This window comes from Chinchilla lanigera, unplaced genomic scaffold (assembly GCF_000276665.1).
Source record: "Chinchilla lanigera isolate Chin_1 unplaced genomic scaffold, ChiLan1.0 scaffold00090, whole genome shotgun sequence".
In the NCBI taxonomy this organism is placed as follows: Eukaryota; Metazoa; Chordata; class Mammalia; order Rodentia; family Chinchillidae; genus Chinchilla; species Chinchilla lanigera.
This window is the reverse complement of record NW_004955491.1, coordinates 3,788,989-3,802,612: the sequence shown is the minus strand read 5'-3', so window position 1 is coordinate 3,802,612 and position 13,624 is coordinate 3,788,989. Positions and strand designations below refer to the sequence as shown.

The following is a 13,624-nucleotide window of genomic DNA, read 5'->3' as shown; positions in this document are numbered from 1 at the left end:
ATTCTTTGCTTTTAACTTCCTCTACTTCAATGCCCATGAAATCAACTTTTGGGTGGTTAAGGGATTTTGGAGACATCTTGTTACCTTGTTTTCTAGTATTTATATTGTCCTCTTGGTTCAGTTTTGGTAGGCCAAATTGGTCTAGAAATTTATCCATTTCTTCTGAATTCTCCAATTTATTAGAATGCGTGTTTTCTGAGTAACCCCTAAGAATCATCTGGATTTTAGTGGCATCTGTTGTAACATGCTCTTTTTTATCTCTTACTGTATTGAATTGGGTGAGTTGGCTTGTCCTTTCTTTTGGTTATTTTTGCTAAGGGTTTTTCAATCTTTTTTATCTTTTTAAAGAACCAATTCTTTGTTATATTGACCTGTGTACTGTCCTTTTAATCTCCATCTCATTAATTTCAGCTCTGATTTTTGTTATTTCTTTTCTTCTGTTAGTTTGGTTCTGGTTTGTTCTCATTTTTCTAAGACATGGAAATACATCATTAGGTTATTTATTTGAGATTTCTCTGAGTTTTTGATGTGGCCATTCATAGCTATAAACTTCCCTCTTACAACTGTCTTTACTGTATCTTGGAGATTTTGGCATTTTGTATCTATATTTTCATTTGATTAAAAAATATTTAAATTTTCTCAATGACCCACTGGTCACTCAGAAGTGAATTGTTCAACCTTCATGTATTTAGATAGTTTCTGTGGCTTCTCCTGTTGTTGATTTCTAGTTTCATTCCAATAAAATGCAAGAATGTATTTCAGCTTTGTGTATTTCTTAAGGCTTTATCTATGACCTAAAATATGATCTATTTAGGAGAGTGTTCCATAAACCACTGAGAAGAGGTTACATTCTGAAGTGGCTGGATGGAATATCCTACAGACATCTGTTAAGTCCATTTCAACTACAATGTACTTTAACGCTGATCTTTCTTTGTTGATTATTCTTTGAGGTCTGGATGACCTATATTAGTAAAGTAGAGTATTGTCACACACTATTATTTTATTGGGATCTATAGGTCCTTTTATGTTGGTGATGTTTGTTTTATGAATCAGACACCTTAATGTTTGGTGAATATAGATTTACAATCTATATCTTCTTAGTGGATTTGTCCCTGTACTAATATGTAGTGAGCTTTGTCTTGTCAAATTCTGTCTTTAACTCCTCTTTGTCAGACATGAGCATAGCTACTCCTGCTTGCTTTTGGGTTCCATTTGCATGGAATAATGATTTCCATCCTTTCACTTTCAGTCTGTGTATATCTTTGCTAGTGAGGTGTGTTTCTTGCAAGCAGCAGAGAGTTGTTTTTTTTTTTTTTTTTTTTAATCCAATCTGCCAGTCTGTGTTTTTTAACTGGAGAATTAAGACCATTTACATTAAGACTTGTCACAGAAAGGTATGCACTAATTCTTGTCATTTTGTTTTTTTCTAATATTTGAATCTTTCCCAATTCTTAATAGTTTATCTACTCCCCCCCCCGTTTTTTTTGGTACAGGAAATCAAATTCAGGACCTTGTGTTTGCCAGGCAGGCACTTGTGCCACTGAGCTATATCCCCAGCCATCCTTTCTCTGTATGGAAGATTACTTTAGGAATTATCTGCAAGGATGGCTTATTGGTCGTGAATTTCTTTAGTTTATGCTTGTCTTGGAAGGCCTTTATATTTCCTTCACATTTTGAAGAATAGCTTTGCTGGATATATTAATTTAGTTTGGTGGTTATTTTCTTTCTGGGCTTGAAATACATCATTCTATGCTCTCCTGGTATTTAGGGTTTCTGCTGAGATGTGTGAAGTTATTCTGATTGGTTTGCCCTATAAGAGAGTTGGGATTTCTGTCTTGCAGCATTCAGTATTCTTTTCTTGTTCTTTTGCTATTTTAACTACATTGTGAGGTGGAGAGTTTCTCTTTTGATCATGCCTGTTTGGGGTTCTAAATGCCTCTAAGTGTACTTGTACATTTGTATTTCTTTCAAGATTTGGGAAGCTTTGTTACTAGTTCTTTAAATGGATTTTCTATGCCAGTAGTCTGAACCTCTGAATTTACATTTTTTAGAGTAGAAATACTTGGGGAGAGGCTATCCCATAGGTTCATACAAAATTCTTTAGGAGTTGGGGTATAGGAAGACAGAGGGAGGAAAAAGCAGGTATAGTTTGAGGAAAGGATACTTACTGTTTCCATAACATTTTGGAAAATGGAACAAATTCTCTTGTTTTTATGTTAGAAACTAAAGAAGAAAAGACCTCCTGCTGGGTGTGGTGGTGCATGCCTGTAATCCCAGCACTTGGGAGGTTGAGGTAGGAGGATCATTGTGAGTTCAAGGCCAGCCTGGGCTACAAAGTGAGCTCAAGGCCAGCCTGAACTGCATAGTGAGACCCTGTCTCAAAAAGACAAAAAAGAAAAAAGGAAAAAAAAAGAAAAGACCTCTCCAGAAATTATTGGCTAAAGAGGAAAAAGATGAATACCAGTTAAAGTGACATAAATCCTAAAATATTTTGTCCACTGTTAATTTTCTAAAGCAGCTCAGTTGTGTAATATTAAAAGCAAATTAAACTTCTTGTAAATACCAATTGTATTATTTCAGAAACTAGTTTTTTTCAAATAGTGGAATGTTTAAAATTTTTGTTGTTAGGTTTTATTGATATACCTTTAAATTGTTTTTATGTGTATCATGCCCACAATACATAAGGCTTCTTAAACCCTTCTGATAGAACTGTCAGCATGATTTGTCCATATCCAGGATACAGAGCACTTTGTCTTAAATTCCATTCATATTGCATTTAGATCTATCCTCTTTACCTCACTTCAGGCCTTGTTACTAATCTTGGACTTCCTCCGTGGAAACTCATGCCTTTCCACAGAGCAGGCTTTAGACTTGAGATTGTTTCAGACACATGTACTTTTTTGTACTGGGAATAGAACTCAGGACCATGTACTTGTCAAGCAGTCACTTATGCAATTGAGCTATATCCCTGGCCTGTGCAACATGTATTTCAAAGGGTCTTCTCTTGTAGGCAAAACCCTATCTCCTGATTAGGTGCATCCCACCACTGGCAGCCAAGATACCTTCTGGTGGGATGTTGGGAGCCACCCTTTTGATAGAACTGTCAGCATGCTTGGTCCATGTCCAGGATGCATAGCACTTTGTCTTATATTCCCTTCATATTGCATCTGGATCTATCCTCTCTACTCACTACCTTGTTTCTCTTGGACTTCCTCCATGGAAGCTTGTGCCTTTCCACATAACAGGCTTGCAGTGAGCATCCCTCTATTCCACTGAACTTGTGCTAAGTGTCTACAAGAGATGAAATTACTATTAATATTAAGCTACTTGATTTTACCCAGTTCATATAGAATATAGCTATATTAACTTTTATTGCCAATAGTTCAATTTAATTGAGAATCTTTGCCTTCTAGACCTTGAATACTTTAGAAACTACCTTATGTTTAGTAAACTTATGCCTTGGGAAGAGTCAGCTAGAGAATATTGTTAAGACAAGAACACTTGATTATGTGCAGTCCTCATGAAAACAGGAAGATACTCCATTAAAATTGCTGAGTGAAGGACAGCTCAGGGAGCACAAATGACTCTGATCATTTCTATTTCTTTACAATTCAGTCTTAACTGACAGAAACATATAATACATATTTATCTAAATCAATCACTACTACCATTGATAGAGGTAAAAACATGTGAATGATGTCAAAGCCAGGTTGACCTATGAAATGGGGCTATCATAAACAGTGAAGAAGTCAATTCAAAACCTTTCGGCTTGATCATTTAAGAAGGTAAATTTCTTCCAGCCAAGGGATGCTCAGAACAAGCCTGATAGGTGCTGCTGCTGGAATCGGTGAGCACACAAACTAATAGCAGAGCAGATAAATTGTGCGTGAGAGGCAGGTCATCACGGCCCGTGGATGTGACAAAGTACTCAAGGGCAGCGTGGATGCGAGTGAAAGGACCTGCTTTTAGGGAGCCCAAAACACGGGCAATTTAAAGGCAAAACCTCAGGACAATTTATTAGATTGGTTCCTTTTGGAAAGAAATATACAGAGTGCCAGCTGAAATCACAGAGCTAATATATGAGAGAAGATCCAGGGTTATTTCTGTAAAGGTCAATATTTAGAGTTCTGATCATTGCCAAAGAATAGGAAATAAACACCCAACACATGGAAAAACACACATGGGGGAGAAATCCGCTGTGTCCAAAACTTGGTGGGGATTAAAAAACAGCACAAAGTTGAAAAAGATGTTATCTGTCCCACAATCAAAGCAATATCCAAAAGCTTTGTCGTTTATTACACTTAGAAAGTTTTACAAAGGACTTGCTTGTACCTACTGCAGTTTTAAATCCTTTCCTCTGGGAGCATTAACGAACTAGGTTTTCTTGAATCAGGAACCCCGAAGAGAACCCCAGGCAAAGAAGAATGTTATTTTACCACTATAAAATTCTACAATGAAGTGACTTCGACTTGTCAACTATCTCTACAGCTTTAACTTTCTGGAATCAAATAAAAAATATTTTCTTTTATCCATGAAAGACTCTTATCCATAAGTTTTTTTTACTTCTTTTATTCATTCATTTTAAAAAAGCTTTTAAGGAGATTATCTTCATGGGTTACCATGATACTTATAGGTTGCATCCAAAGGTCTGAAGATTTAAGAAACACATTAATAGAGAAGGGATATTTTCCCTTCTTAACTAATACTCTAAGAGGGAAAGGAAAAAGCACTCTATTCTTGTTCTTTGGGCCTTCTTCCAAATCCATCAAACCTCCCGTTCCAATTGGAAGCGAAAAAAGAGACCATGAAACTATCTCTCTCCACTGGTGTGAAACTGTCTTCCAGGCTAGGATTAGTAAGGCCAGCTAAGCAGACTTAAAAAAATGGCCATTTTTGTCATTGGCTTAACTGGTTTTATACAAGGATGAGATTTGAAGGCACACAAGTCCAATATTTCTCTTCCTCTCTTCCTTTCTTGCTTGTAATATTTTATATCAATTTATTTTAATTAAATGGCTTTGTGACTCAGTCTAAAAAGGTGCATCATGGACTTACTGTGGTCTCTTTTCCATTCCTGGAGCTCTGAGAAAGCAGAATTTGTAAAGTCTTGAAACTGCTTTAGCCAAATCCTTCCATCTGACATGAATCATTCCTCAAGGAGACCAGATGGAGAATCTCTCCCTTACATGTTAACCCGGACCTGAGGCTAAGTCTCCCATCCATCAAAAAAGTAAGGGATGCAGGGGTTGTTGCGGTGACCCAACTTGGCTCTTGGCAGGGACAAACACTTTGCACCAGGAATTACACCACTGCGTGTGGCCCCTGACACAGGGTGGGTGTGGTCTCCAGTTAAATCTTCCAGAATTGCCGTGCACTCCTCAGTCCAACAGGGCTTTGGGCTTGGGGCCTTCATTTCACTTTCAAAATACTATTACTGTGGCCAAAGTTCAGTAGAGATACATTTTTGGGTAGCGCCCTTGCTCCTGAAGTATCAGAGTGGCAACTCAGTCCTCAGGGGTCACTGGAATGATGCCGGTTAGCCAGCTGGAGGTTAAAGCTTTTAGAGAAAGATTACAGAGCAGCACGACTGAATGTAAAACCAGAACACAAACAGAAAAATGGAAGAAGTGCTGAGGGTGGAAAATGACCATCACACTGGACTGACAGCTTCCGGGTTCTCTGTTTGGAAATTTGTTCTCAGCATTCCACGTGATCCCTGCAGTGGCCTTAGAAGCAGGCACTGTGTACTCCTGAAAATGAGTCTCAGAGACGATAAATGATTTCCTCAAGCTTACACAACAGGTAAAGGAGGAGGTTGGATTCATACTCACATGTAATTCCATTGTCCCTTCTCTAGGTGGGAACTTGAATTGGCCACATTGGCCACATTAATTACACAGATCGTAAAAGAACTCAGAGGGCCAGCAGTGTGGGTGGTGTACATATGCATGGCTATAGATAATGGTGTCTCTGCAACGGTTGAACCTCCACCCATCACTTTTAGCCTCTGAGCCATCTTGTGACTCTGGGCCATCAAATTTTGGCCTTTATCTAAACACCAAATAAACGAATGCTTAAGAAGAATACGGAGCTCCCTGGAGTTGGAAAATGGATGGAGTGTTTAGAGATTAGCCTTTTCTGACAGCAGTCCTGGTTTGGCAAATGGACATGAACATTTTTTTATGGGAAGAAAGTGCAGACAAGAGACTGAAGGGATATTTTTGTGCTTCTTGATGATAAATTCTTGCTAAAATTTGGCTCCATGAAGGGATTATAGCAGAGAACTGCTTTCAGCTGCCTAAATAACATTGAATTGATAGGCACTGCTATCAGGCTCTGCAGACTTTCCTGATTTCCTATCTAGAGAACACTGAAATTGTGGTCAGACTCACCTACCCACATGTTCAAGGCCTCCAGGCACATGAGGTGTTTGTTATGGCTTGAATGTGCCCCTCAGAGTCCCTGTGCTGGAAATGTGATCTTTAAAGCAGCAGGGCTGAGGGGTGAGACCTTAAGGGGTGATTAGATCTGGAGGACTCTGCCCTCCTGAGCGGATTAATGCTCTTCCAGTGGGAATGACTAGTTATCTCTGAGAGAGTTCCTCATGACAGGATGAGCTTGGCTTCTGCTCTCAGATTCTTTCGACCTTCTGCCTCCCCCCATGGGATGAAGCAGCGTGAGGCCCTCGCCATTGTAGGTCCATTGAACTTGGACTTCCCAACCTCCTGAACTGAGAACAAATACATTTTTTCCTTATAAATTACTCAGTCTGTGGGATTCTGTCATAGCATCACAAGACAGACTGAATGATGTTCAACAGAGTTTGTTAAATCAGTGGGTTGATGAACGAAGATGTCTTGTGTGTAAATGTGGCAAGAAAGAATCCCTGTTCACATCTTGTATCCTGTTTTTACTATGAATATATCCAACAGTTGGTTTTTTAAACTCAAGTGCAAGAACCAAAAAGCTTTAAGATTAGATGCTGTGCTTTTAATTGATATAAAATTAGAAGAAAGAGAGCCTGGCCACTTACTTGTACCTGAATCTTAGGGCAAGTTACTCCACCCATTTGTATCTATGTTAACTTCTCTGTAAAATGGAGACAACAATAATAGCAATGGTCTCACCAGGCTCTGTGGTGAGGAGTAAATGATGCTAACATAATCAGGGAGCTCAGCACACCCCCAGCCAGCACATTTTAAGTTCTCAGGAAATGTGAGCTTTTATCATCGATAAGAGCAGAAGTTAAGGACACTGTTGATTTTTACTAGCACTTGCCTTATTTTCCTAGGACTTCTTTAACAAAGCACCACAAAAGGAATGACCTAAAAGAACAGAAATGTGTTCTGTCATAGTCATGGAGGTTAGAGGTGTGAAATCAAGGTGTTGTCAGGGTTGTGCAGAAGGATCCTCCCTTGCTTCTTGGTGTCCTGGGTGGTCCTAGGCAGACCTTGATTTTTCTCAACATCACTCCAATCTCGGTTTCCTTCTACACGTGGCCTCCTTTTCTGCGTGTCTATATGTCTCTCTATGTCCTTTTTTCTTCTGATAAGGGCATTCTGATTGGATTTAGGGCCTACTTTAATCCAGTATGAGCTCACCTTAATTTAATTACATATCCAAACACGATTACCTGCTCAGGTTCCAGGTGAATAAGTTTGGGGTGACACTGTGCAATCCACTCTAACATTCAATCACAGAAACCAAACAGAGAAATTGCTTTAACCATTGTAGGTCAGTTATTTTCCCTCTTTCTTTAACAACACAGAGAAGACACACAGACAGTGTGCTTTAGTGTATGCCACTAATTTCTACTTGCTATCAAAAACGACTGTGATAGTCATAAAATTCTTGAGTATTTGGGGTCTGACTATCCAGGAAGGGATACGCTTAATCAGAGAAAACTGCCCTTGGCCCGGTCAAGTAACAATCCATTTGGTCCCCGATGGAGATATCCAAGAATGCTGTGGATGACAGGCCTGGAGCCAAACCTTTTTTCTAGTCAGGGCTGGTCCCTGTTTCTGGGAGTATCCAGAGACTCAGGTTGCCATGGAATTCCACCACAGAATGGACCGGTCTCACTGTGCTAAATGGCTGCAGGTTGGTGTACATCTGAGAAGACGGGGACTGCGCAGCTTCCTTAGGGGGATGAGGTGATGGGGTACCTGGTCTAGTTTTAGGGTCTCTAGGATGCCCTTGCACTGTCTCCAAAAACACAGGAAGTTTCCCAGTCAACACTTCTGTTTAAGATGCAAAGAGCCCTGGGAGAGCTAACACTTTAATTGGTGATCAAATCTTTATGGATCCATTTGAAAAGGACTCTGGGAGTAGTTTTTGGTAGGATATTAGACAGGAGGGCTTTTTCTTTTCGTCTTGGGGAAGACAGACTATATGTGTTTTACGAACGAAGCACAAGAGAGTCATCCTGAGGGACCTGCTTGAATCCGGCCCTGTCTCATCACTGAAGTCAGTGAAGGTCAGTGAAGCACCGGCACAAACTAAAATGATTTACAAATTCAACCATATACTCAAGCAAAAGAACAGGAGATAAGGAAAATGGTGTGGAATGTAGAGGAGTAGAATACAGGAGGATGGATGGAGAGACAGAGGAAGGAGAAGGATGAGAAGGCGAGGGGGAGAAGAAAGAGGAAGAGGAGAAAGAAAAAGGGTGGAGGGAGGAAGAGGAACAGAGAATTTAAATAATGTGGGCTGCTATTTGCCCACCATTCACCTGGATGGGCTAATATCACACAGGGAGAGACGTGGCTGATCTGTCTCCTTCAGCCACATGGGATCCCAAGCCAGTCCTACTGTGAACCTCTCATGGGGCCTAATGAGATACAAGTGTCTCCAGGTTTTCCTTTTCATACAACCTGGATCCAGCAAGGGCCATCTAGAGAGCGATCACTTTGGATGCTTGTGAAAACATGGGCTCTATTTAAATGCATTGAGATAGCTTTTCAAGGGTAACTAAATTATATACAATTTTCACCTGATGTGCTACTTCAAGCCACACCTTCGGACAGCCTGGTTCTATCTGTAAGCGTAGATCTGTATTATAAGAGGAAGCCAAAGAAGGGTGTCACTGAGCTCATTCTTTGGTGGATGGGTGTGGTCTCTCATTCTAGAAGCTGAGCTGTTTGCCTGCAGTACCCAGGTGAGGGTCACAGGAGCTACTCTCAGGCATGAGGAACCTGGGTGGGGAGGCCCCAAGCTGAGGAAGCCCCAGACTGAGGCTCCTGAAGGGCAGCAGCTGGTGCCCGAGGAGCTAGTGCATTGCAGGTGAGACTCCTGGGGTGCTGCGTGATTCATTCTACTCCACACTGCTGTCATTTTCCCAAGGTAAGGAGATACTTGTCTCAACTCGGAAAGATGCTCACAAATACCTTCCAAATGTATTTTACAGCTTTTAATTTTAATTTTTTTTTGGTTAAAGATACTAATGAAATCCACTGTAAATTCACCCTACTACTGAACAGGTATTTAGAGACTAGATGTCTTTTGTGTAAACCCCTTGAAATAATGTCACAGGAAACACACAGGCTTCATTTATCTCTGATTGGCTAAACTGAAAGGCACATTCCCCTGCCTCTGTGCTCATGAACATTGCCTATTAACCCCCAGAGGTGTTGTGTGAGCTACTGTGTTTAACCTAACTCTCCAAAAATAAGGGGATCGTGATTTCCTTTAAATTGTTACTTACATAGGGGAATGTCACAGGCGTTAGTGCTTACTTGATTGCATTCAGACGTTACTTTGGCAAGAGAATGACTGCATTAAATTAGCATCAAGCACAATGAATGGTAATTGCAAGACTGTCATTTCTACAAGCGCAAAATTAATGCGTTCTGCAAACCCATTCCATTGTGTGCCACAGGAAAAGCACAGACCCACGCTGTTCTGAGCAGAAAAATGCACTGTAATAGCACTGTTAATGTGCGATGGTATTATTCAGCGATGGTGTTCCTTCCCACCTTTGTTGTTGTCTCCTGCTCATTCTTCAACCCTGTCTGATCTAATTTGTATGCTCATATTCCAGCCCTGCCAGACAGTAGCCTGGATGTACAGTGAATGCTGTGGAACGATTCTTTCTTCCGTGTGTGGCATCTTGTGTGAAGAATGCCAGCGTAAACAACCCTCCATGTATTCATGAGAGTATGAATAGGCTACTTATGTAAAGCTTCTTATTAAGAGATACACCAACTGTTTACTGAAAACTTTACCCACATGCTATACATTCATTTAGAGAGAGAAGAGTGATTTACATGCATTTCTATTGCAGCTTAGGAAAAGAGCCAGCTGCTCCTCTCTTCACCACGGTTGTTTACATATGGGAAATGAAGCCACAGACCAGTTGAGTGAATTTGGTCCTGTCGTGGGGGATTGCCAGGGTGTATCCCAAATGCAAATATGTGTGTGCACTGGGCTCTGATATTCTGCTCATTGGATTTGTGGAATTTACTGAGGATTCAAGGGCTCATTCAAGACTGGAAAACCCAGCAATAACAGATGCTCTAAGCTGACTGGCTGGATGCATGGTTTGAGCATGCCTGAAGTTTCAGATGCCTGAGGAATCTCTCCTAAAGGCATCCTGAGTTAGAGTAGCGACAATGATGATATCGGCAATGGCTGACCAGAAGGGCTTTCTTGCAAGTACAGCTGGGGTCCCACAACTGGTGGGAGGTAGGAGAACATGGAGACCCTTGGGATGCACAGGCTGACTCACTTCAGCAAGTGATCAATCAATCAATCAATCAATCAATCAATCAGTCAGTCAGTGCACTGGAGATCCTAGCATGGCAGAGTCAGGCCTGAGCCTCCTTTCACAGGCCGCTAACTTTGTCACTCTCAGGATGTGATGAGGCTTCTGTTTTTTGGTACTGCAAATCAAACTGAGGATCTTGCGCTTGCCAGGCAGGCACTTGCACAGCGGCGCCATCTCCCGGCCCTTGATGAGGGATCTTGCTTTCTACTATTTCAGCAAGTGCTGGATCTGGGGGACATTCTGTACCACCCTCAGAGCTGCTCTCCTCTTAGTAAACAACAGAGACCCGTGAATGATTTGGGAAACTTCCTACCTAAAGTGGGAGTGGAGGGGCTGGGGATTTAGCTCAGCGGCATAGCGCCTGCCTGGCAAGCGCAAGGTCGTGAGTTTGGTTCCTGGTACCGGAAAAACAAACAAACAAACAAAAAAAAGTGGGAGAGGATTCTCATTACCTTATCTTCAGAGTAGAATATGCTTATTTTAGGCCGAAAAATCTTTAAGTAGATGATCTGGGTTTAAGGAATGCCTATAAATGAGTCTGAAATAGTTTTGGCCTTACCTTTGTTGCAAAACGTCCCGTCATATGCTGTGTTAGAGCAGTCGCAGGAGTAACCGTGGTATTTTTCTATGCATTTGCCTCCGTTTTCACAGTTGGTTCCGTAGCTGGTGCAGTGGCCTGAGCATCCGGATTTGAAGCCGGATGTGACCTTTGCCCTTTCCTCTAGGTCAAGGGTCACCCCATTCATTCTCAAGGAGCGGATGCAGCCTAGGAAGCCCTGCTGGCCTCCAGCGCCACCTGAGAATAACAGAAAGCAAGGCAGTCAGATAGAATAACCTTTGGCCACTTCTGTTTTCTTTCCTCATGTTTTGAACAGTTGCTGTAGGAGAAGAGACTGCTAAGTGCATTGGTATTATCACTTTCAAGTTGATCCTGTCCAAACAGAAGTAATTGAAGCCTTTTCCCTTAGGCTGTAAAGCCTAATTAAAAGACGCTGTCTTCTGAGAAGCAGTAAACCTGCTATAGAAATAAAATGTTTGGAGATACACAAAAATGGTATACTGTAACCTGGTTTCCTATATAAAAGAAGTTTAAGGAAATCTTTAGCGTCTTTGTTCTTTAATCTCGTAGCATTCAATTCTATAGCATTATCTATTGAAAGGAATATAAAAGGGCAGAAAGACATGAATATATTAGCATAATTAAAAAGTCAATTAGTCAGCAGGCATAAATCCATTGGAAATGTGATTGTGTGTTTTAGTTCTTGTCTCACTTGAAATGCTTTGCTTTAAAGTTCACATTAAGAGTACCCAGGACTTCTTGTTCAGGGTGGCCGGAAGTCAAAATTGATCATTTTGCACGAAGTCAGCTATATCATATTTACTACTAGGTCACGTTGGATCTCATTGCTTTTGTTTAAATGTCATTACAAGACAGAGAGCACAAACATCATGTTCACGGTGATTTCTGGAATAAATTATAGTGTCAGACTGAGGGCCCCATTAAAAGCACCCTCTCAGAGGTCATGGAAGCTTTCACTGGAGCAGGATGTCGCAAGTGGATTTAATTGCGTCTCTAATATCCTTGCTGTGGTTTTTAAAAACCCGCTGGCATAAAAAGAGGAGCTCAGATTTCTCTACGTGTTTATGCCTTAGATTAACAACTTTTCTGGAAACATATTCAAAATGAAGAGTAAGAAAAATTAGTGGCAGAAAAATCTGATGAGGATCTAGAAAAAAGGTATTGTTAATAAAAATTAAACCCGTTGCTCTTTGATTAACGGCTGTGTACTAGGTCAAATATGGGGCACCTTATGTGTGTTAGTTTCGTGATCTTCACAGCAGCCCGTCACGTAGGTATTGATAGCATTATCACCACTGCACAGATAAGGAAATGGAGGCTTATAGCAGATAGGACATTTACTCAGGGACTCATGGTTCCCAATCAGCTAAGTAATATCAGATCTTATTCCTGAGTCTATAGTTTTCATTGACTAGTGATGGCCACATAATACAGAGAAGAATTTTGGGCTAGGGGCCCAATAGGTATGTATGTTTCAGAGGTATAGATTTATATGCATGTAAAAGTGGGGAGGTCAGTTGGGTCAGAATTCAGGTAAGATTTTTAGGCTGGGGATTGGTTGGGTTGGGTCACTTCATCAGAAGTGTATGACCATAGCCGGGCGTCATGGTGCACACCTATAACCCAAGCACTCAGGAGGCTGAGGCAGGAGGGTCGTTGCAAGTTTGAGACCAGCCTGGTCTACAAAATGAGCTCAAGGCCAGCCTGAACTGCATAGCAAGACCCTGTCCGCAACCCCCCCCAAAAATGTGTACAACCTAGAAGTCTCATTGGATAGGACTAGTGGATCAAAGGCTTTAGTGGTAGGAATGGCTTAGCATCTCTTATACCTGCAAATTCTCATCAATGAAATGACAAATGAATCCTTCCACTGTCTTCTTAAACGCAATTCTTTCAATGAGTGGAGCATTGATTTGAATAATTCTCCAGGGAGCATTTTATTTTTATAAAATATTTGAGTAGAGGATTAATTGAAAGGAGTCCAATCCCCTTCTGGAGCAGAGTTCTGAGATAGAAGACGGCGAAAGAAGCTATTGAAAACAACCGCTTTGAAGAGTTTCCCATTCTGCCATCTGCTTGTCGCCTAGCTTCACACCTCTGTGCTGAAGAGAATTGGAACCTTTGCCTGATTTGGAAGAATTTCAATCCATTAGTCACTCTTTGTGTGTTAGAATTTCATTTTAGCCAGTATGGTTTTTGTTCTTGCAATAAGGGTTTTCCAGAGGCTTTTCATTACATAAATGCATAGCTATTTGAATTTTCATCACTAGTCAATTAAG

At 40.9% G+C, this 13,624-nt stretch overlaps 1 protein-coding gene across 1 annotated transcript in view; it reads right to left on the bottom strand.

The window, feature by feature from the left end:
- The window catches only part of Cntnap2 (contactin associated protein-like 2), a 1,999,509-nt gene that overhangs the window by 179,898 nt on the left and 1,805,987 nt on the right, over positions 1-13,624 (bottom strand). The window contains exon 18 of the mRNA XM_005404887.2: positions 11,325-11,561. Within this exon, the coding sequence (XP_005404944.1) occupies positions 11,325-11,561 (237 nt within the window). The remainder of the gene's footprint in view (positions 1-11,324; positions 11,562-13,624) is intronic.